The sequence below is a fragment of the Heptranchias perlo genome, chromosome 22, assembly GCF_035084215.1.
Source record: "Heptranchias perlo isolate sHepPer1 chromosome 22, sHepPer1.hap1, whole genome shotgun sequence".
Taxonomy (NCBI): domain Eukaryota; kingdom Metazoa; phylum Chordata; class Chondrichthyes; order Hexanchiformes; family Hexanchidae; genus Heptranchias; species Heptranchias perlo.
In genome coordinates, this window is record NC_090346.1 from 31560159 (window position 1) to 31578234 (window position 18076).

Consider the following 18076-nt stretch of genomic DNA (forward strand, 5'->3'; position numbering starts at 1 on the left):
ATGCATTACAAAGAGGCAACGACACAATGTAGGGGAAAAAATGATTGGATTAAATTAGTGTATCAGGTTACATGCAGTACAACAGTACTGCAAAATACCAGCTTTTGACCTTTTCCAGTGTCATGATATTCTTCATGTAATATAGCAACCAGTTTTGGAAGGACATCATGGCATTGGAAAAGGTGCAACAAAGGGCTACCCATTTGATGCCAAGCATTAAACAATGGAAACACCAATTGGCCATATTTAACCAGTAGTTGTTTTACTTATTTTATTATGTTTTGTGGACTGAAGTTTGAAGGCAAGTCTCATTCAAAGTCTGAAATGTATGAAGTGCTCTCCCTACCTGTCGCAGTTTCTCTTGTTCTATCTCTTGTTCAGCAATCAGCATAGAGAGTTGTAAGTTGTGTTGTTCTTCTAATTGCTTTCGCATTTCTTCAAAAGCCATCATCTGCTTTGTGATAAGCTCTTCATCTGAATAAGAGAAAAAGGCAGATCGAACATTGAGCCCTTCTTCTAAAAATATAATTTTATTAGTTTATGTCTAACAGCTGTTAATATGACTAAGGGTTCAAAATGTAAAATGCTATAAATTTTAATTTTTTCAATTCATTGAAAAATATTTTTAAATGTTTTCTTAAAAAGCTAAAAAATTAAATCCTTCAATTGATGTAATCAGTGATAGTGGCTGTGGTCTGACCTCATCTGATACAAAAGAGTGATGTAAACATACAAGTGTTACTAACTATCCATCATGTTTCCCAATTAGCAGAAAAAGTTCATGCAATCCTCTTAACTTCACAGTTGTGAGCACTCTAAAATCACAATACAGGCAGTTCCAACATGCCCCATAATGGGCTTTCCCATAATCAGTATCCAAATAATTTGCAAATGTCAGCCATTGATCCCTTTTCCCTGCCATCCAGAAAATTTCTACTTGCTAGTTAGAGTACATACAAGGCTTCACTTAGTGGTTGGTGACCACTAAAAGCACCAAATGAAGTCATAATCACATTTACTCTTATGCAGATGGAGGGGAATGTTATTCAAAATAGCAGCTTGCATCTTTACCAGTACCATGATGTCCTTCCTTCCTGTAATTTAGTACTGTAACCAGTTCTGGTTGCCTTATTACATGAAGGGCATGATGGCATTAGAAAAAGTGCAGCAAAAGGCTGCCAATCTGATACCTAGCATCAAACATTTGAGCTACAAGGAAAAACTACAGTAGCTGAGATTGTTAACACTAGAGGAGATCAAGTGGGAATCTATTGAGATATTGAAGATTCTTAAAGATATCGACAAGTTGAACCTCAAGAAACTGTTTACCAATGTCCAAAGAACAACTATGATGGGGAAATGGAATGAAGCTCAGAAAGGAGAAGGTGAATGGAAAAATCAGTTGTAATTATTTCACTTGTAACATGGTGAATGTTTGGTTGGTGACCAGTAATTTTAAGAGGGAACCGGACAGGCATTTGGTGAGAATATCAGGTAGTGAACTGTGTATTTTATTTTTGAATTCTGGAGCTGCCAAATGGACCAAAATGGTCCTTTCCAGTCTTGTACACTCTTATCCGCTTACATAACCTGTGATCCATCTTCAGTCATAACATACTACAGTTCTGTAATCAAAGACAACATCGCTGCTTTGATCAGCAGCTGGAATTGGTCCATAGAAATACATAGATGTCACAACATGGAAACAGGCCATTCGACACAACTAGTCCACGTCACATAGGAGCAGGAGTAGGCCATTCAGTCCCTCAAGCCTGTTATGCCATTCTATTAGATCACTGCTGATCTTTACCTCAACTCCATTTACACGTGTTTGCTCCATATCCCTTGAGACCCTTACTTAACAAAAATCTATTAATTTCAGTCTTGAAAATTTCAATTGATCCCCAGCATCCACAGCTTTTGGAGAGAGTGTTCCAGATTTCCACAAGCCCTTGTGGGAAAAAGTGCTTCCAGAATTGCCTAGCTCTAATTTTAAAATTATGTCCCCTTGTTCTCAATTTTCCTACCAGAAGAAATAGTTTCTCTGTATCTACCTGATCAAATCCATTTATCATTTCAAAGACCTTGATTAGATTTACCCCTCAACCTTCTAAACTAAAAGGAATAAAAACCAAGTTTATGCAACCTGCCCTCATAATTTAACCCTTTAAGCTCTGGTATCATTCTGGTAAATCTGCACTCCAAGCCCTTAAAGGCCAATAAATCTTTCCTAAGGTTTGGTGCCCAAACTGAAAGCAGTACTCCAGATGGGCTCCGCCCAAGGCTCTGTACAACTGAAGCATCACTTCCTCACTTCTGTATTCCAACCCTCTTGAGATAAAGGTCAACATTGCATTAACCTTTCTGATTACCTTTTTGTACTTGTGTATTAGCTTTTAGTGATCGATACACGTGGACACCCAAATCCCTTTGCTCTTCCATAGCTCCTAGTCTCTAACCATTAAGAAAATATTCTGATTTGTCTTTCTCGGATCCAAATGGCTGACTTGACACTTGGGGCTCAATTTTAAACTCAAATTGCAGGCTGCGAAAATTGCAAAAATGCAGTGCGGGTTCCGAAGCCGGATCCAACCCGCCGACTTCCAAGTTTCCCACAGATGCACCTGTGTGCACGCGGGCGTTCCAAATCCGGAAGTCCCGCCATCAATTAAAGCCGGCGAGATGATAGTTAAAGAACCAAATGTACCTTATTGAGGTACTTAAGGCACTTTACCTGTGACATATCAGGTAGTTAGAACGATTTTTTAAAAACTTACCTGGGCGGCTTTCCCATAGCGGATCAGGCAAAAATAAATGATATAAGTTAAATAAAAAACCATTGCACAGAGTTAAAACACAAAATCAACCTACCGTTCCACCCTGCTCTGATGTTCGATGTCTCCGATCACCCCCTCCCTCGATCTTCCGTTTCAGTGCCGGATGACGTCTCGCTCTCTCTTTCTCCCCCCCCCCCCCGCACCCCCAATTAGACATTGCCGCTCCTGTCGGCAGCCAGCCTGTTAATCATTGCGATCGCGTCGGAAACAGTAAGTTTTATTTATTCGGGTTTGCCACGCGTACCTTCACTTCTCCTTCTCCTTCTCCTTCTCCTTCTCCCCCTCCCCTCCCCTCCCCCCCCCCCCCCCGCCACCACCACCCACCATTTTAAAATTGCGCCCCTGGTAGTTACGCTTCATGCGAACAAAAAGGTTCTAATCACATTTACTCACTCTATCCCATATTCCTTCAGCCTCATCTCTTTTATCCACCTAGCCAATCTAATCTTGAATGTTGACAGTTTCTGCCTCAATCCTGGAAGTTAATTCCACAGCCTCAAAACTCTGTGTAAAGAAGTTTCTCCTGCCCTTTGTTCTAAATCTTTTGTGTTTAATCTAGTACCTATGACCCTTGCTCTTGACCCCTCAACTACTTAAAACAGTCTGCTTCCATTTAACCAGTCCCATTTTTTCATAATTTTAAACACTTCTATGATAACTCCCTGTAATCGGTGTTGTTCCAACAGAAAAAAATTATTTTTTAGATCTTCATTTGTATTTGTATTGCCTCTTCTTCATACCAGGCAGCATCCTAGTGAATCACTCTCTAAAGCCTCCTATGGTGTGGAGCCCAACACTGCACACAGGACTTCACCTGAGGTCTTACAGTTTTACGTAGGCTCATCATTACCTCTTGGCCATTATATTTTATACCTTGTGATGAAACCTAGAATTCCATTAGCTTTTTAAAAAAAAAACAACCGTATCAACCAGAGATGCTGCTTTTTATGACCTGTGAACCTGTACCTCCAAAACCTTCTGCTTTTTCACAGCACCAAGCCTACTTCCATTCAGTATATAATTAATGCTGTCATTTTTTTAAACCCAAAATGCAGCACTTCCCACTTACTGATATTGAATTCCACCTACCACTTTTTAGCCCGTTTCTCATCTTATCAATATCTCCTTACAACTTCCTTTGACCTTTTAAAGAATTAACATTTTGGTATCATCTGCAAATTTTAACACTACTCCTTCTAGGCTTATATCCAAATCATTCATGTACAGTGAACAGAAGTGGCCCCAGAATTGAACCCTGTGGGACACCTCTATCCACTTCCAGCCACTCTAAAAATTGCTCTTAACTCCTACTCTCTGCTTTCTCCCTTCTAACCAATTCTTAATCCAGTTTGGTATTTTCTGTCTAATTCGATACCCCTTAATCTTCTCTAGTAATCTCCCATATGGTACCATGTCAAAGGCTTTCCTAAAGTCCATGTACACTATGTCTGCTGCATTTACCATGTCTGTTACCTCTTCAAAGAATTCTACAAAGTTTATCAAGCACAACTGTCTCTTTTGAAATTCATGTTGGCAATTCTAACTATTTTCTCTTCATCTAGAGACGTGGTAATTTTAAAGGGCATTTTTTAGATAAAGGGAAAACTAAAAGATGTAAAGTAATTAAATCAGGAGAGAGAAATAAGAAATGAGTGAGAAAAATAGTTCAAATAAGCATTCTTTATACAAACGCACGGAATATAAGAAACAAATTGAATGAATTGCAGGCACAAATTCAACTTAGAGGGTACGACATGGTAGCAAGGCGGTCAGGACTGGGAATTGAATATACCGGGTTATAAGGTCTATAGGAAGGATAGGGAAACTGGTAGAGAGGAGGAGTAGCCATAGTGATTAAGGATGAAATTACTTCAATGGTAAGAGAGGATTTAACAAGAGGTAAGCAGGCAGTGGAGACTTTATGGGTAGGATTAAGAAATAGGAAAGGATTTAAGACTGTCTGTGGGAATTGTGAATAGGCCCTCTGGTCACAGCTGTGAAGCTCTGTATAAATGCAGAGATTAGACAAGCATGTAGCAAAGGCAGTGTGGTTTTAATGGGGGATTTTAACTTTCATATAGATTGGGATAAGCATACAAGCTCATGGCAGAAAGGCAGCGAATTTCTTGTGTGTGTTCAGGACAGCTTTCTGCAACAATATGTCCTAGAACCAACAAGGGTTTAATAATGAGAAATAAGCCAGATTGGGTTAACAGCCTAACAGTGCATGAACATTTATCTAATAGCGATCATAATGTGATCGAGTTCAACGTTGTGTTTGAAAGGGAGAAACCCGTATCAGCTACTAAGAAATTTATGTAAGGCTGACTTCAACGGGATAAGACAAAGACTGTCCACAGTAAACTGGGCAAATCTATTAATGGGTAAAACGACAGAACATCAGTGGGAGGTGTTCAAAAAAGAATTTAATGTGATACAGAACCAGTTTAGAAACTTAAGGAGCAAGAGCTCTACTTGCCAAAAAAAGTCATGGAAGACAAAACAGGTAAGAGACAATATAAAACTAAAAGAAAAAGCACAAATCCTAGCAACTGGGAGATACACAAAGAACAGCAAAGAATGACAAAACAGATAGTAAGAGCTACAAAAAAGGTAGTATGAAAAGAAACTTGCAAGGATATCAAAATCAACACAAAATTTTTTTACAATAGGAAAAGGAGGGTGGTCAAGAGCAATGTGGGCATCTTAAAAACTGATAATGGTGATTTTGTAAATGAAAATAAGGAAATGGCAGACATGTTAAATAATTACTTTGCAGTATTTACAGTAGAGGAAGAGGATAGCATGCTGTACATCCCAAGGAAACTAATTTTGAATCAGGGTAGGGGACTCACCATAATTAACAGAAGCAAATTAACAGTAATGAAGAAAATAATGGCACTAAAGAGTGACGACATCACCAGGACCAGATGGTTTCCATCCCAGGGTTTTAAAGGAAATACGTGAGAAAATTGTAGATGCCCTAACTATAACCTTACAAAGTTCTCTCAATTCAGGAACCGGTCCTTTAGATTGGAAAATTACCTATGTCACTCCGCTATTTACGAAAGGTGAGAGGGAAACCAGGAAATTATAGACCAGTCAGCCGAACATCCATTGTCGGGAAATTACTAGAGTATATAATTAAGGACAGAGTGACTGAACAACTTGGAAATTTTCACTTGATCAAAGAGAGCCAACATGGATTTGTAAAGGGTAGTTCATGCCTGACAAACCTGATTGAATTTTTTGAAGAGGTGACTAAAGGAGTGGACAGGGGAATGTCTATGGATGTTGTTTACATGGACTTACAGAAGGCATTCAATAAAGTCCCTCATAAGAAATTGTTAACTAAGTTGAAGTTCATGGAATTGAGGGCAAATTATTGACCTGGTTAGGAAATTGGCTGAGCAGCAGGAGACAGAGATTAGGGATAATGGGCAGGTACTCAAATTGGCAGAATGTGACTAGTGGTGTGCTACAGGGATCTGTGTTGGGGCCTCAATTATTCACTGTATTTATTAGCCACTTAGATAACGGGATAGGGAGCCACATATCCAAGACTGCCAATGACACAAAGATAGGTAGCATTGTAAGCAATGTAGATGGAAGCAGAAAATTACAAAGAGATATTAATAGATGAAGTGAATGGGTAAAATTGTGGCAAATGGATTTCAATGTAGGCAAGTGTGAGATCATCCACTTTAGACCTAAAAAGGATAGATCAGAGTACTTTCTAAATGGTGAAAAGGTCAAAACACTGGAGGTCCAAAGAGACTTAGGGGTCCATGCACATAGATCATTAAAATGTCATGGACAGGTACAGAAAATAATCAAAAAGACTAATGGAATGCTGGCCTTTATATCTAGAGGACTAGAATACAAGGGGGTAGAAGTTATGCTACAGCTATACAAAGCCCTGGTTAGACCACACCTGGACTACTGTGTTCAGTTCTGGGCACCGCACCTTAGGAAGGATATATTTTCCATGGAGGTAGTGCAGCATAGATTTACTAGAGTGATACCTGGACTCCAAGGGTTAAATTACGAGGAGCGATTACACAAGATTAAGGGGTGATTTGATCAAAGTTTTCAAGATATTAAGGAGGACTGATAGCAGAAATAGTTTCCCTCTATCTAGCCTGGTTGGGGGGGTCTAGGACTAGGGGACATAGCTTAAAAATTAGAACCAGGACTTTCAGGAGTGAAGTTAAGAAACAGTTCTGTTCACAAAGGGTATTAGAAGTTTTGAACTCTCTTCCTCAAAATTGAGCTAGCATCAACTCTATGTTAATTTTAAATCTGAGATCGATAGATTTTTAAAAATTCGTTCTCGGGATGTGGGCGTCGCTGGCGAGGCCAGCATTTATTGCCCATCCCTAATTGCCCTCGAGAAGGTGGTGGTGAGCCGCCTTCTTGAACCGCTGCAGTCTGTGTGGTGAAGGTTCTCCCACAGTGCTGTTAGGAAGGGAGTTCCAGGATTTTGACCCAGCGACGATGAAGGAACGGCGATATATTTCCAAGTCGGGATGGTGTGTGACTTGGAGGGGAACGTGCAGGTGGTGTTGTTCCCATGTGCCTGCTGCTCTTGTCCTTCCAGGTGGCAGAGGTTGCGGGTTTGGGAGGTGCTGTCAAAGAAGCCTTGGCGAGTTGCTGCAGTGCATCCTGTGGATGGTACACACTGCAGCCACAGTGCGCCGGTGGTGAAGGGAGTGAATGTTTAGGGTGGTGGATGGGGTGCCAATCAAGTGGGCTGCTTTATCTTGGATGGTGTCGAGCTTCTTCAGTGTTGTTGGAGCTGCACTCATCCAAGCAAGTGGAGAGTATTCCATCACACTCCTGACTTGTGCCTTGTAGATGGTGGAAAGGCTTTGGGGAGTCAGGAGGTGAGTCACTCGCCGCAGAATACCCAGCCTCTGACCTGCTCTCGTAGCCACAGTATTTATATGGCTGGTCCAGTTAAGTTTCTGGTCAATGGTGACCCCCAGGATGTTGATGGTGGGGGATTCGGTGATGGTAATGCCGTTGAATGTCAGGGGGAAGTGGTTAGACTCTCTCTTGTTGGAGATGGTCATTACCTGGCACTTATCTGGCACGAATGTTACTTGCCACTTATGAGCCCAAGCCTGGATGTTGTCCAGGTCTTGCTGCATGCGGGCTCAGACTGCTTCATTATTTGAGGGGTTGCGAATGGAACTGAACACTGCAGTCATCAGCGAACATCCCCATTTCTGACCTTATGATGGAGGGAAGATCATTGATGAAGCAGCTGAAGATGGTTGGGCCTAGGACACTGCCCTGAGGAACTCCTGCAGCAATGTCCTGCAGCTGAGATGATTGGCCTCCAACAACCACCACCATCTTCCTTTGTGCTAGGTATGACTGCAGCCACTGGAGAGTTTTCCCCCCGATTCCCATTGACTTCAATTTTACTAGGGCTCCTTGGTGCCACACTCGGTCAAATGCTGCCTTGATGTCAAGGGCAGTCACTCTCACCTCACCTCTGGAATTCAGCTCTTTTGTCCATGTTTGGACCAACGCTGTAATGAGGTCTGGAGCCAAGTGGTCCTAGCGGAACCCAAACTGAGCATCGGTGAGCAGGTTATTGGTGAGTAAGTGCCGCTTGATAGCACTGTCGATGACACCTTCCATCACTTTGCTGATGATTGAGAGTAGACTGATGGGGTGGTAACTGGCCGGATTGGATTTGTCCTGCTTTTTGTGGACAGGACATACCTGGGCAATTTTCCACATTGTCGGGTGGATGCCAGTGTTGTAGCTGTACTGGAACAGCTTGGCTAGAGGCGCAGCTAGTTCTGGAGCACAAGTCTTCAGCACTACAGCTGGGATGTTGTCAGGGCCCATAGCCTTTGCTGTATCCAGTGCACTCGGCCGTTTCTTGATATCACGTGGAGTGAATCGAATTGGCCGAAGACTGGCTTCCGTGATGGTGGGGATATTGGGAGGAGGCCGAGATGGATCATCCACGCGGCACTTCTGGCTGAAGATGGTTGCAAACGCTTCAGCCTTGTCTTTTGCACTCACGTGCTGGACTCCGCCATCATTGAGGATGGGGATGTTTGCAGAGCCTCCTCCTCCCGTTAGTTGTTTAATTGTCCACCACCATTCACGACTGGATGTGGCAGGACTGCAGAGCTTTGATCTGATCCGTTGGTTGTGGAATCGCTTAGCTCTGTCTATAGCATGTTGCTTCCGCTGTTTAGCATGCATGTAGTCCTGAGTTGTAGCTTCACCAGGTTGGCACCTCATTTTTAGGTACGCCTGGTGCTGCTCCTGGCATGCTCTTCTACACTCCTCATTGAACCAGGGTTGATCCCCTGGCTTGTTGGTAATGGTAGAGTGAGGAATATGCCGGGCCATGAGGTTACAGATTGTGCTGGAATACAATTCTGCTGCTGCTGATGGCCCACAGCGCCTCATGGATGCCCAGTTTTGAGCTGCTAGATCTGTTCTGAATCTATCCCATTTAGCACGGTGGTAGTGCCACACAACACGTTGGATGGTGTCCTCAGTGCGAAGACGGGACTTCATCTCCACGAGGACTGTGCGGTGGTCACTCCTACCAATACTGTCATGGACAGATGCATTTGCGACAGGTAGATTGGTGAGGACGAGGTCAAGTAAGTTTTTCCCTCGTGTTGGTTCGCTCACCACCTGCCGCAGGCCCAGTCTGGCAGCTATGTCCTTCAGGACTCGGCCAGCTCGGTCAGTAGTGGTGCTACCGAGCCACTCTTGGTGATGGACATTGAAGTCCCCCACCCAGAGTACATTTTGTGCCCTTGCTACCCTCAGTGCTTCCTCCAAGTGGTGCTCAACATGGAGGAGGACTGTCATCAGCTGAGGGAGGACGGTAGGTGGTAATCAGCAGGAGGTTTCCTTGCCCATGTTTGACCTGATGCCATGAGATTTCATGGGGTCCAGAGTCAATGTTGAGGACTCCCAGGGCTATTCCCTCCTGACTGTATATCACTGTACCGCCACCTCTGGTGGGTCTGTCCTGCCGGTGGGACAGGACATACCCAGGGATTGTGATGGAAGAGTCTGGGACGTTGGCTGAAAGGTATGATTCTGTGAGTATGGCTATGGCAGGCTGTTGCTTGACTAGTCTGGGATAGCTCTCCCAATTTTGGCACAAGTCCCCAGATGTTAGTAAGGAGGACCTTGCAGGGTCGATTGGGCTTGGTGTTTTGCCGTTGTCGTGTCCGGTGCCTAGTGGTCCGATGCCGGGTGGTCCGTCCAGTTTTATTCATATTATGAGTTTTCGTAGCGAGATTTTACAACTGAGTGGCTTGCTGGGCCATTTCAGAGGGAATTAAGAATCAACCACATTGCTGTGAGTCTGGAGTCACATATAGGCCAGACCGGGTAAGGACGGCAGGTTTGCTTCCCTAAAAGGACATTCGTGAACCAGATGGGTTTTTACAACAATCCGGTAGTTTCATGGCCATCATTACTGATACTAGTATTTTAATTCCAGATTTTTATTTAATTAATTGAATTTAATTAATTAATTGAATTTAAATTCGCCAGCTGCCGTGGCGGGATTTGAACTCATGACTCTGGATTTTAGTCCAGGCCTCTGGATTACTAGTCCAGTAACATAACCACTATGCTACCGTATCCGTAATAGATACATTTTTGTTAATCAAAGATATTAAGGGATATGGGGCTAAGGCGGGTGGTTAGGTTCTGAAATGCACTACCCAATTGGGTGGTGGAGCAGATTCAATCGTGGCCTTCAAAAGGAAACTGCATAAGTACTTGAAAGTAAAAAATTTGCAGGGCTACGGGGATATGGCGGGGGAGTGGGACTAGCTGGATTGCTCTTGCATAGAGTTGGCACGGACTCGATGGGCCAAATGGCCTCCTTCCATGCTGTAACCTATGATTCTATGATTTCTATGATATGGAATTAGGTCACAGATCAGCCATGATCTCATTAAATGGTGGAACAGGCTCGAGGAGCTAAAAGGCCTACTCCTGTTCCTGTTTCTTAAAGGGTTTAAAATTTTCCCTCCTACAGATATTAAAGTAACAGGCCTATAATTATCCAGATTAGCTCGGTCTCCCTTTTTAAAAGTGGGTATTACATTGACCACTCTCCTCCGTCCAGCACACATCCATGCAATAGAGCCCTAAAATATAATTTGCATTTTCCTCCCTCATCTCCCTCTGCAGCCTCAAGCAAAACCAATTTCTGACCCCAAAACTACAGTCACTGGAGTGTTGGAGGAATCACCATTCCACAACATTGAAACTCGGCAACACTTGAAAGAATTGTTGCTCCCAAGCAGGAGTCATTCTAGAAATTAAGCATAACCATAGAACTGCACCACCAAAGTCCGCTGAAGGGAAGTGGCCAAGAAAACTCGTACTGAAGCCAAATAAATTCCAGGAAAAGGAATTGGTACTATGGCTTTTTTGGGGAAGAATTATTTTCCACAGCCGCCAGATATGTTGGACGCTATACAACAACTTTGGGCATCTTGTCCCTCGTCCACTATCTGCACTGGAGGACTTACGATCAGTTAAATTGGTCAACATTAAATTGGTTTCTCTTTTCTAAAACATTACACTATCGGTAAACCCATTGACTTTCAGCCTGATGACATAGAATATGACCTTGATTGCAATTATTAACAGCAGGTAAAAGCTTGCACCAGTCTACAGTGTGTCCACCACTAACAGATTAAGAACATAAGAAATAGGAGCAGGAGCGGAGTAGACCATACACCCCCTCGAGCCTGCTCTGCCATTCAGAAAGATCATGGCTGATCTTCGGCATCAACTCCACCTTCCCACCTGATCCCCATATCCCTTGATTCCCTTAGTGCCCAAAAATCTATTGATCTTAGTCGTGAATATAGTCAACGACTGAGCATTCACAGCCCTCTGGGGTAGAAAATTCCAAAGATTCACAACCGAGTGAAGAAATTCCTCCTCATCTCAGTCCTAAATGGCCGACCCCTTATCCTGAAACTATGACCCCTAGTTCTTGACTCTCCAGCCAAGGGAAACAGCCTCTCAGCATCTACCCTATCAAGCCCTCTAAGAATTTTATACGTTTCAATGAGATCACCTCTCATTCTTCTAAACTCTAAAAAAAAATACCGTTCTACTCAATCTCTCCTCATAGGACAACCCTCTCATCCCAGGAATCAAACCAGTGAACCTTTGTTGCACCTCCTCTAAGGCAAGTATATCCTTCCTTAGGTAAGGAGACCAAAACTGTACACAGTACTCTAGGTGTGGTCTCACCAGAGCCCTGTATAATTGCAGCAAGACCACCTTACTCATATACTCCAACCTCCTTGCAATAAAGACTAACATACCATTTGCCTTCCTAATTGCTTGCTGTACCTGCATGTTAACTTTCTGTGATTCATGTTCAAGGACATCCAAATCCGTCTGACTACCAACATTTCTTAGTCTCTCACCTTTTAAAAAATATTCTACTTTTCTATTCTTCCTACCAAATTTCACATTTCCCCACATTATACTCCATCTGCCACCTTCTCGCCACTCACTTAACCTGTCTATATCCCTTTGCAGCCTCTTTGCTTACTTTCCCACTTAGCTTTGTATCGTCAGCAAACTTGGATACATTACACTTGGTCCCCCCATCTAAGACATGGATATATATTGTAAACAGCTGAGGCCCAAGTACTGATCCTTGAGGCACCCCACTAGTTACAAACTGCCGATCCCAAAAATGACCCATTTATTTTTACTTCCTGTTTTCTGCCCATTAACTAATCCTCAATCCATGTTAATATATTACCCCCAATCCCATGAGCCCTAATCTTGTGTTACAACCTCTTGTGAGGCACTTTATCAAATGCCTTTTGAAAATCCAAATATACTACATCCACAGGTTCCCCCTTATCTACCCTGCTAGTTACACCCTCAAAAAATTCTAATAGATTTGTCAAACACGATTTCCCTTTCATAAACCCGTGTTGACTCTGCCGAACCAGATCATGATTTTCCAAGTGCCCTGTTATTACATCCTTAATAAGAGTCTAGCATTTTCCCTACTACTGATGTCAGGTTAACTGGCCTATAGTTCCCTGTTTTCTCTCTCCCTCCTTTCTTGAATAGCGTGGTTACATTTGCTACCTTCCAATCCATAGGGACCATTCTAGAATCTAGGGAATTCTGGAAGATCAAAACCAATGCATCAACTATCTCTGCAGCCACTTCTTTTAAAACCCCAGGATGTCGATTGTCAGGTCCAGTGGATTTGTCGGCTTTTAGTCCCATTAATTTCTCCAGTACGTTTTCTTTACTAATCTTAATTACTTTAAGTTCCTCACTCTCATTAGATTCTTGGTTCCCCACCATTTCTGGTATGTTTTTTGTCTTCTACTGTGAAGACAGATATAAAATATTTGTTTAACATCTCTGCCATTTCCTTATTCCAATATAATTTCTCCTGTGTCTGCCGCTAAGGGACCCATGTTTACTTTTGCTAATCTCTTCCTGTTTACATACTTGTAGAAGATCTTACATTCTGTTCTTATATTTCTTGCTAATTTACTCTCATTCAATTTTTTCTCTATCAATTTTTTTGGTCATCCTTCGTTGATTTCTAAAACCCTCCCAATCCTCAGGCTTATTACTCTTTTTGGCAACTTTGTAAGCCTCTTCTTTTAATCTAATACTATCCTTAACCTCTCTAGTTAGCCACGGTTGAATCGCTTTTTCCGTAGAGTTTTTATTCCTCGAGGGAATGTATATTCATTGAGAATTATGAATTATTTCTTTAAATGTTTGCCACTGCTTATCTACCATCATATCTTTTAATCTAATTTCCCAATCTACCTTAGCCAACTCGCCCCTCATACCTACATAATTGGCCTTGTTTAAATTTAAGACCCTAGTTTCGGACTTAACTACATCATTGTCAAACTCAATATGAAATTCTATCATATTATGATCACTTTGCCCCAGAGGATCCTTAACAATAAAATTACTAATTAACCCTGTCTCATTACACAATACTGGATCTAAAAGAACTTGTTTCCTCGTTGGTTCAGCGATATATTGTTCTAGAAAACTCTCAAATGTATTCCATGAACTCCTCCTCCAAAATACTTTTGCCAATTTGGTTTGCCCAGTCTATAAGAAGATTAAAGTCCCCGACAATTTCCTGATTTATACTCTTGTCGAACACTATCACTACAGTTAGCGGGCCTATAAACTACTCACACCAGTGTTTTCTGCCCCTTGTTATTTCTTAGCTCCGCCCATACTGATTCCACATCCTGATTTTCTGAGCTAAGATCCTTTCTCACTACTGTCTTTATCTCATCCTTTATTATCAGGGCTACCCCCACCCCCCTCCTTTTCCACTTTGTTTGTCTTTTCAAAAAGTCAAGTACCCTGGAATATTTAGTTCCCAACCTTAGTTACCTTGCAACCACGTTTCAGTAATGGCTACTAGATTAAACCCATTTATCTCTGTTTGTGCCATTAATTCATCTACCTTGTTGTGAATGCTTTGTGCATTCAGATATAGCGCCTTTAATTTTAACTTTTTACTATTTTTCCCTGGTGACCTTAGTCACTAATGCCCTATTACCTTTGTTAAACTCTATGTCCCTTCCTGACACACACTGCTTGTTTTTACCCAAATCGTTACTCTGCTATACAGCCTTGACTTTTCTCTTCACACTTATAAATTTACCCTTATCTGAACCCTCCCCCCCCCCCCACCCACCACCCCACCACCTTATTAGTTTAAAGCCCTATCTACCGCCCTAGTTATTCAATTTGCCAGGACACTGGTTCCAGCCCAGTTTATGTGGAGCCTGCCAAACTGAACAGCTCCCTCTTTCCCCAGTACTGGTGCCAGTGCCCCATGAATTGAAACCCCTGCTTCCCCCACCACTCTTTCAGCCACGCATTTAACCATCTAATCTGTTTGTCCCTGTGCCAATTTGCGCGTGGCTCAGGTAGTAATCCAGAGATTATAAAAGGCCTAGCTGAAAATGATACGCAGCACAAGCTCCCTTGACAACTGGTATGCTTCTGTACTTCAAATCTATTGGTGAAGATGGGGGAGGGGGAGGAAATTGAACTCAAGGAAAATAAACTTCTCAATACAAAGAACTGAAACTTGCTGTCATGTTCACTTTGGGCTGGAGCTATTGTAACTACCACCTCTTGAATAAATTACCCAGCTCCTACCATCCCATTATTTTACTACCCCATTTCCTTTTTGTTTTCCAAAGACAATATAAGCAACCTAAATTACAATTGAGCAAATGGAGTAAATTTGTCTGGTCATCCCTCAATTCAGATTCTAGATGTTTTCCAAGCAACAACATTCATACAATGGTTAATTCCTTTCACAGGTGCAGCGGCACAGGCACGATGGGCCGAATGGCCTCCTTCTGTGCCGTAACTTTCTATGATTCTATGATTTGGACAGCTACTCAGAATGGAGTTTGGTACCTTCCAATGAGCTCTGGGAGCTGTACAATTGCATTCCCCAAACCACAGGAGCTATTCATAACTTCTGCTTTCCACTATTGCAATATTTACTGCAAAACAGTAGTGACAATACTGTAGTGACATTAGGAACTTTAAAAAAAACTAGAAGCAGCGAACATCCCAATTATCCAAGATACGGCTAGATTGGTGCATCTTGCATCATTAACATGGCCACACACGAATGCATGTAATAAGCTAGTGAGATGCTACAAATATACCATAAACAGGTTTTCTTTTCTTACTGACAGAAAAGTTATGTTTTTGTTTAAAAATAGGAGGAAATTCAAGCATCTCTCTTTTCAGTTAAAAGAATTTAAGAACTGAGATGAACACAAAAACAGCAAAGGACATGCACAAAAACACCTTGATTTAGTTAAAAAAAAATTGTATAATACACTTTCAAAAGGATACAAGTTTCTTACCCTTTGAAACTGCTTACTTGGAATTGTCCAAGAATATATGCAACATTTCTGATGATATTTTCACTGTTTGAACTGGCTGCTGTATGCACATAGGAATTGGTCTCAAAAGAATGGACCAGTGCAACATAACCTTATGCCCAAAAAACACAAGTATTTCCTCCAAGATCATAAAATAATATTCAGTATTATAGTTTTTGAAACACAGTTCTGGTAAACAAAATATTGTACAGAGCTTTGTTAAGATTGTTTCAAAAAGAACATAGAAAAAAATAATTTTTCAAGATTCTTTTTGCTTACTGAAACAGGGAGTTACAAAAATTATCAGAATAGAGAAAGCATCAAAAGGAGAGTTGATTTTATCATTTAATTTTTAAGTGAAGTGCTGATCTAACATACAAGAGAATCTCTTGCATATAATTACCTTGAACTTGTTGTTTAGCAGTCAGTTCTGGTACTTAGAGCTGTCAAAAGGCTCATTTTAGCAGCAACAATTACAATCAGGGGTAGACTGCAAACCCATTTAATGGTATAGAGATGTGTTTATTTTTGAAGTGTCAGCCAGAAATAGATTAACATTTTAAAATCAAAATAAATGATGTCACAACTAACGATTTATGAATGGCAATTTCACAAGGATTTTTCCTACAAACAAAATGCCATTTTTGGGGTCAGCCAGATATCTGACATACAGAAACCATCACCAAGCTTAAGAGTCATCAAACTACTGATACGGAATTCATGGTATCTTTCAATAGACAGACACAACCCACTTATCCAAGTCCAGAGAATTTAGGGCCGGGTCAGCAAGGGCCAAAGTTTAGGTGCCTCAAATGTGTGCAAGGGAACTACTGGATTTTAACTAGCTAAAACCAGGCAGCTCGCCACCACAGACTACCACTTGACTAGCTGCAAACACCATATCTATTAGAGCATTTTCTTCACTAGAGCAGGAATAAGAATCCTATCTTTCAGTGAGAGGTCTACGCCTTCTGATATCAGCAATGCCAGGCCAGCTGGTCGATTATTAACCTGGAGTACTCAGATGTGCCTGACATAGGCACCAGATTACCAAATTTGGCACAGAGGATCAATTCTGCTATAATCTCCCATCACTTTCATTTTGGAGCCAACTTGGCCACAAACAGTCCTTTATTTTTAATTCATTCATGGGATGTGGGCGCCGCTGGCAAGGCCAGCATTTATTGCCCATCCCTAATTGCCCTCGAGAAGGTGGAGGTGAGCCGCCTTCATGAACCGCTGTGGTCTGTGTGGTGAAGGTTCTCCTACAATGCTGTTAGGTAGGGAGTTCCAGGATTTTGACACAGCGATGATGAAGGGAACGGCGATATATTTCCAAGTCAGGGTGGTGTGTGACTTGGAGGGGAACGTGCAGTTGCTGTTCCCATGTGCCTGCTGCCCTTGTCCTTCTAGGTGGTAGAGATCGTGGGTTTGGGAGGTGCTGTCTTAGAAGTCTTGGCAAGTTGCTGCAGTGCATCCTGTGGATGGTACACACTGCAGCCACAGTGCGCCGGTGGTGGATGGGGTGCCAACCAAGTGGACTGCTTTGTCCTGAATGGTTTTGAGCTTCTTGAGTGTTGTTGGAGCTGCACTCATCCATTGTCCTGCTCTAGTGAACTGTAAGAAAATGCTCTAATAGATATGGTGTTTGCAGCTGGTCAAGTGGTAGTCTGTGCTGGCGAGTTGCCTGATTTTAGCTAGTTAAAATCCAGTCGTATCCTTGCACACACTTGAGGTGCCTAAACTTTGGCCCTTGTATTGTCAAGTCAGATGAGCCAACCACAGTAACTGTTATCCTCAATGATCTGGGACAGTGGAGTAGGGGAGGGGGGGAAATCATTATCTCATTTCAGATGTTTCTAGATTCTGGGAAGAACTGAATTCAAGCCTACATACCATGAGTTGGTACGGCTGGGCCTCCACCCAGCAATTGGTTTAACTGACAGGTCTACTGGCCAACCCTGAACAAGGAAAAAGTTGGAACTACAGCCCTCAACTTCCTGTGCTCTGAAGCAAAATTGAGTGAAACACATGTTTGAAGTCAGTTCCAACAAATGCTGAGAGAAAGGCCAGGGGCTAAGCTGGAAATTAAGATATGGCCAGTCAGAGTAGAACTAGGGGTTGACCAGGAAATAAACCAAAAGTGAGAATTCAGCCCATTATTTGGATTGCATGGTGAGTTTGTTGGAATGGTTATTGCAGTTAAGTGTGAATCTGCTACTTTGTTCAGTCATATAGATCATTTAAAACAAACCAGCTTCTTGATTTTACATTAACCTC

At 42.1% G+C, this 18076-nt stretch overlaps 1 protein-coding gene across 6 annotated transcripts in view; it reads right to left on the reverse strand.

Moving 5' to 3' along the window:
* LOC137340624 (centriolar coiled-coil protein of 110 kDa-like) overlaps positions 1 to 18076 on the reverse strand; it is a 59029-nt gene that overhangs the window by 21317 nt on the left and 19636 nt on the right. For all 6 annotated transcript variants that reach the window (XM_068003202.1, XM_068003200.1, XM_068003199.1 and 3 more), the window contains one exon: positions 347 to 474. In XM_068003202.1, the coding sequence (XP_067859303.1) occupies positions 347 to 474 (128 nt within the window). The remainder of the gene's footprint in view (positions 1 to 346; positions 475 to 18076) is intronic.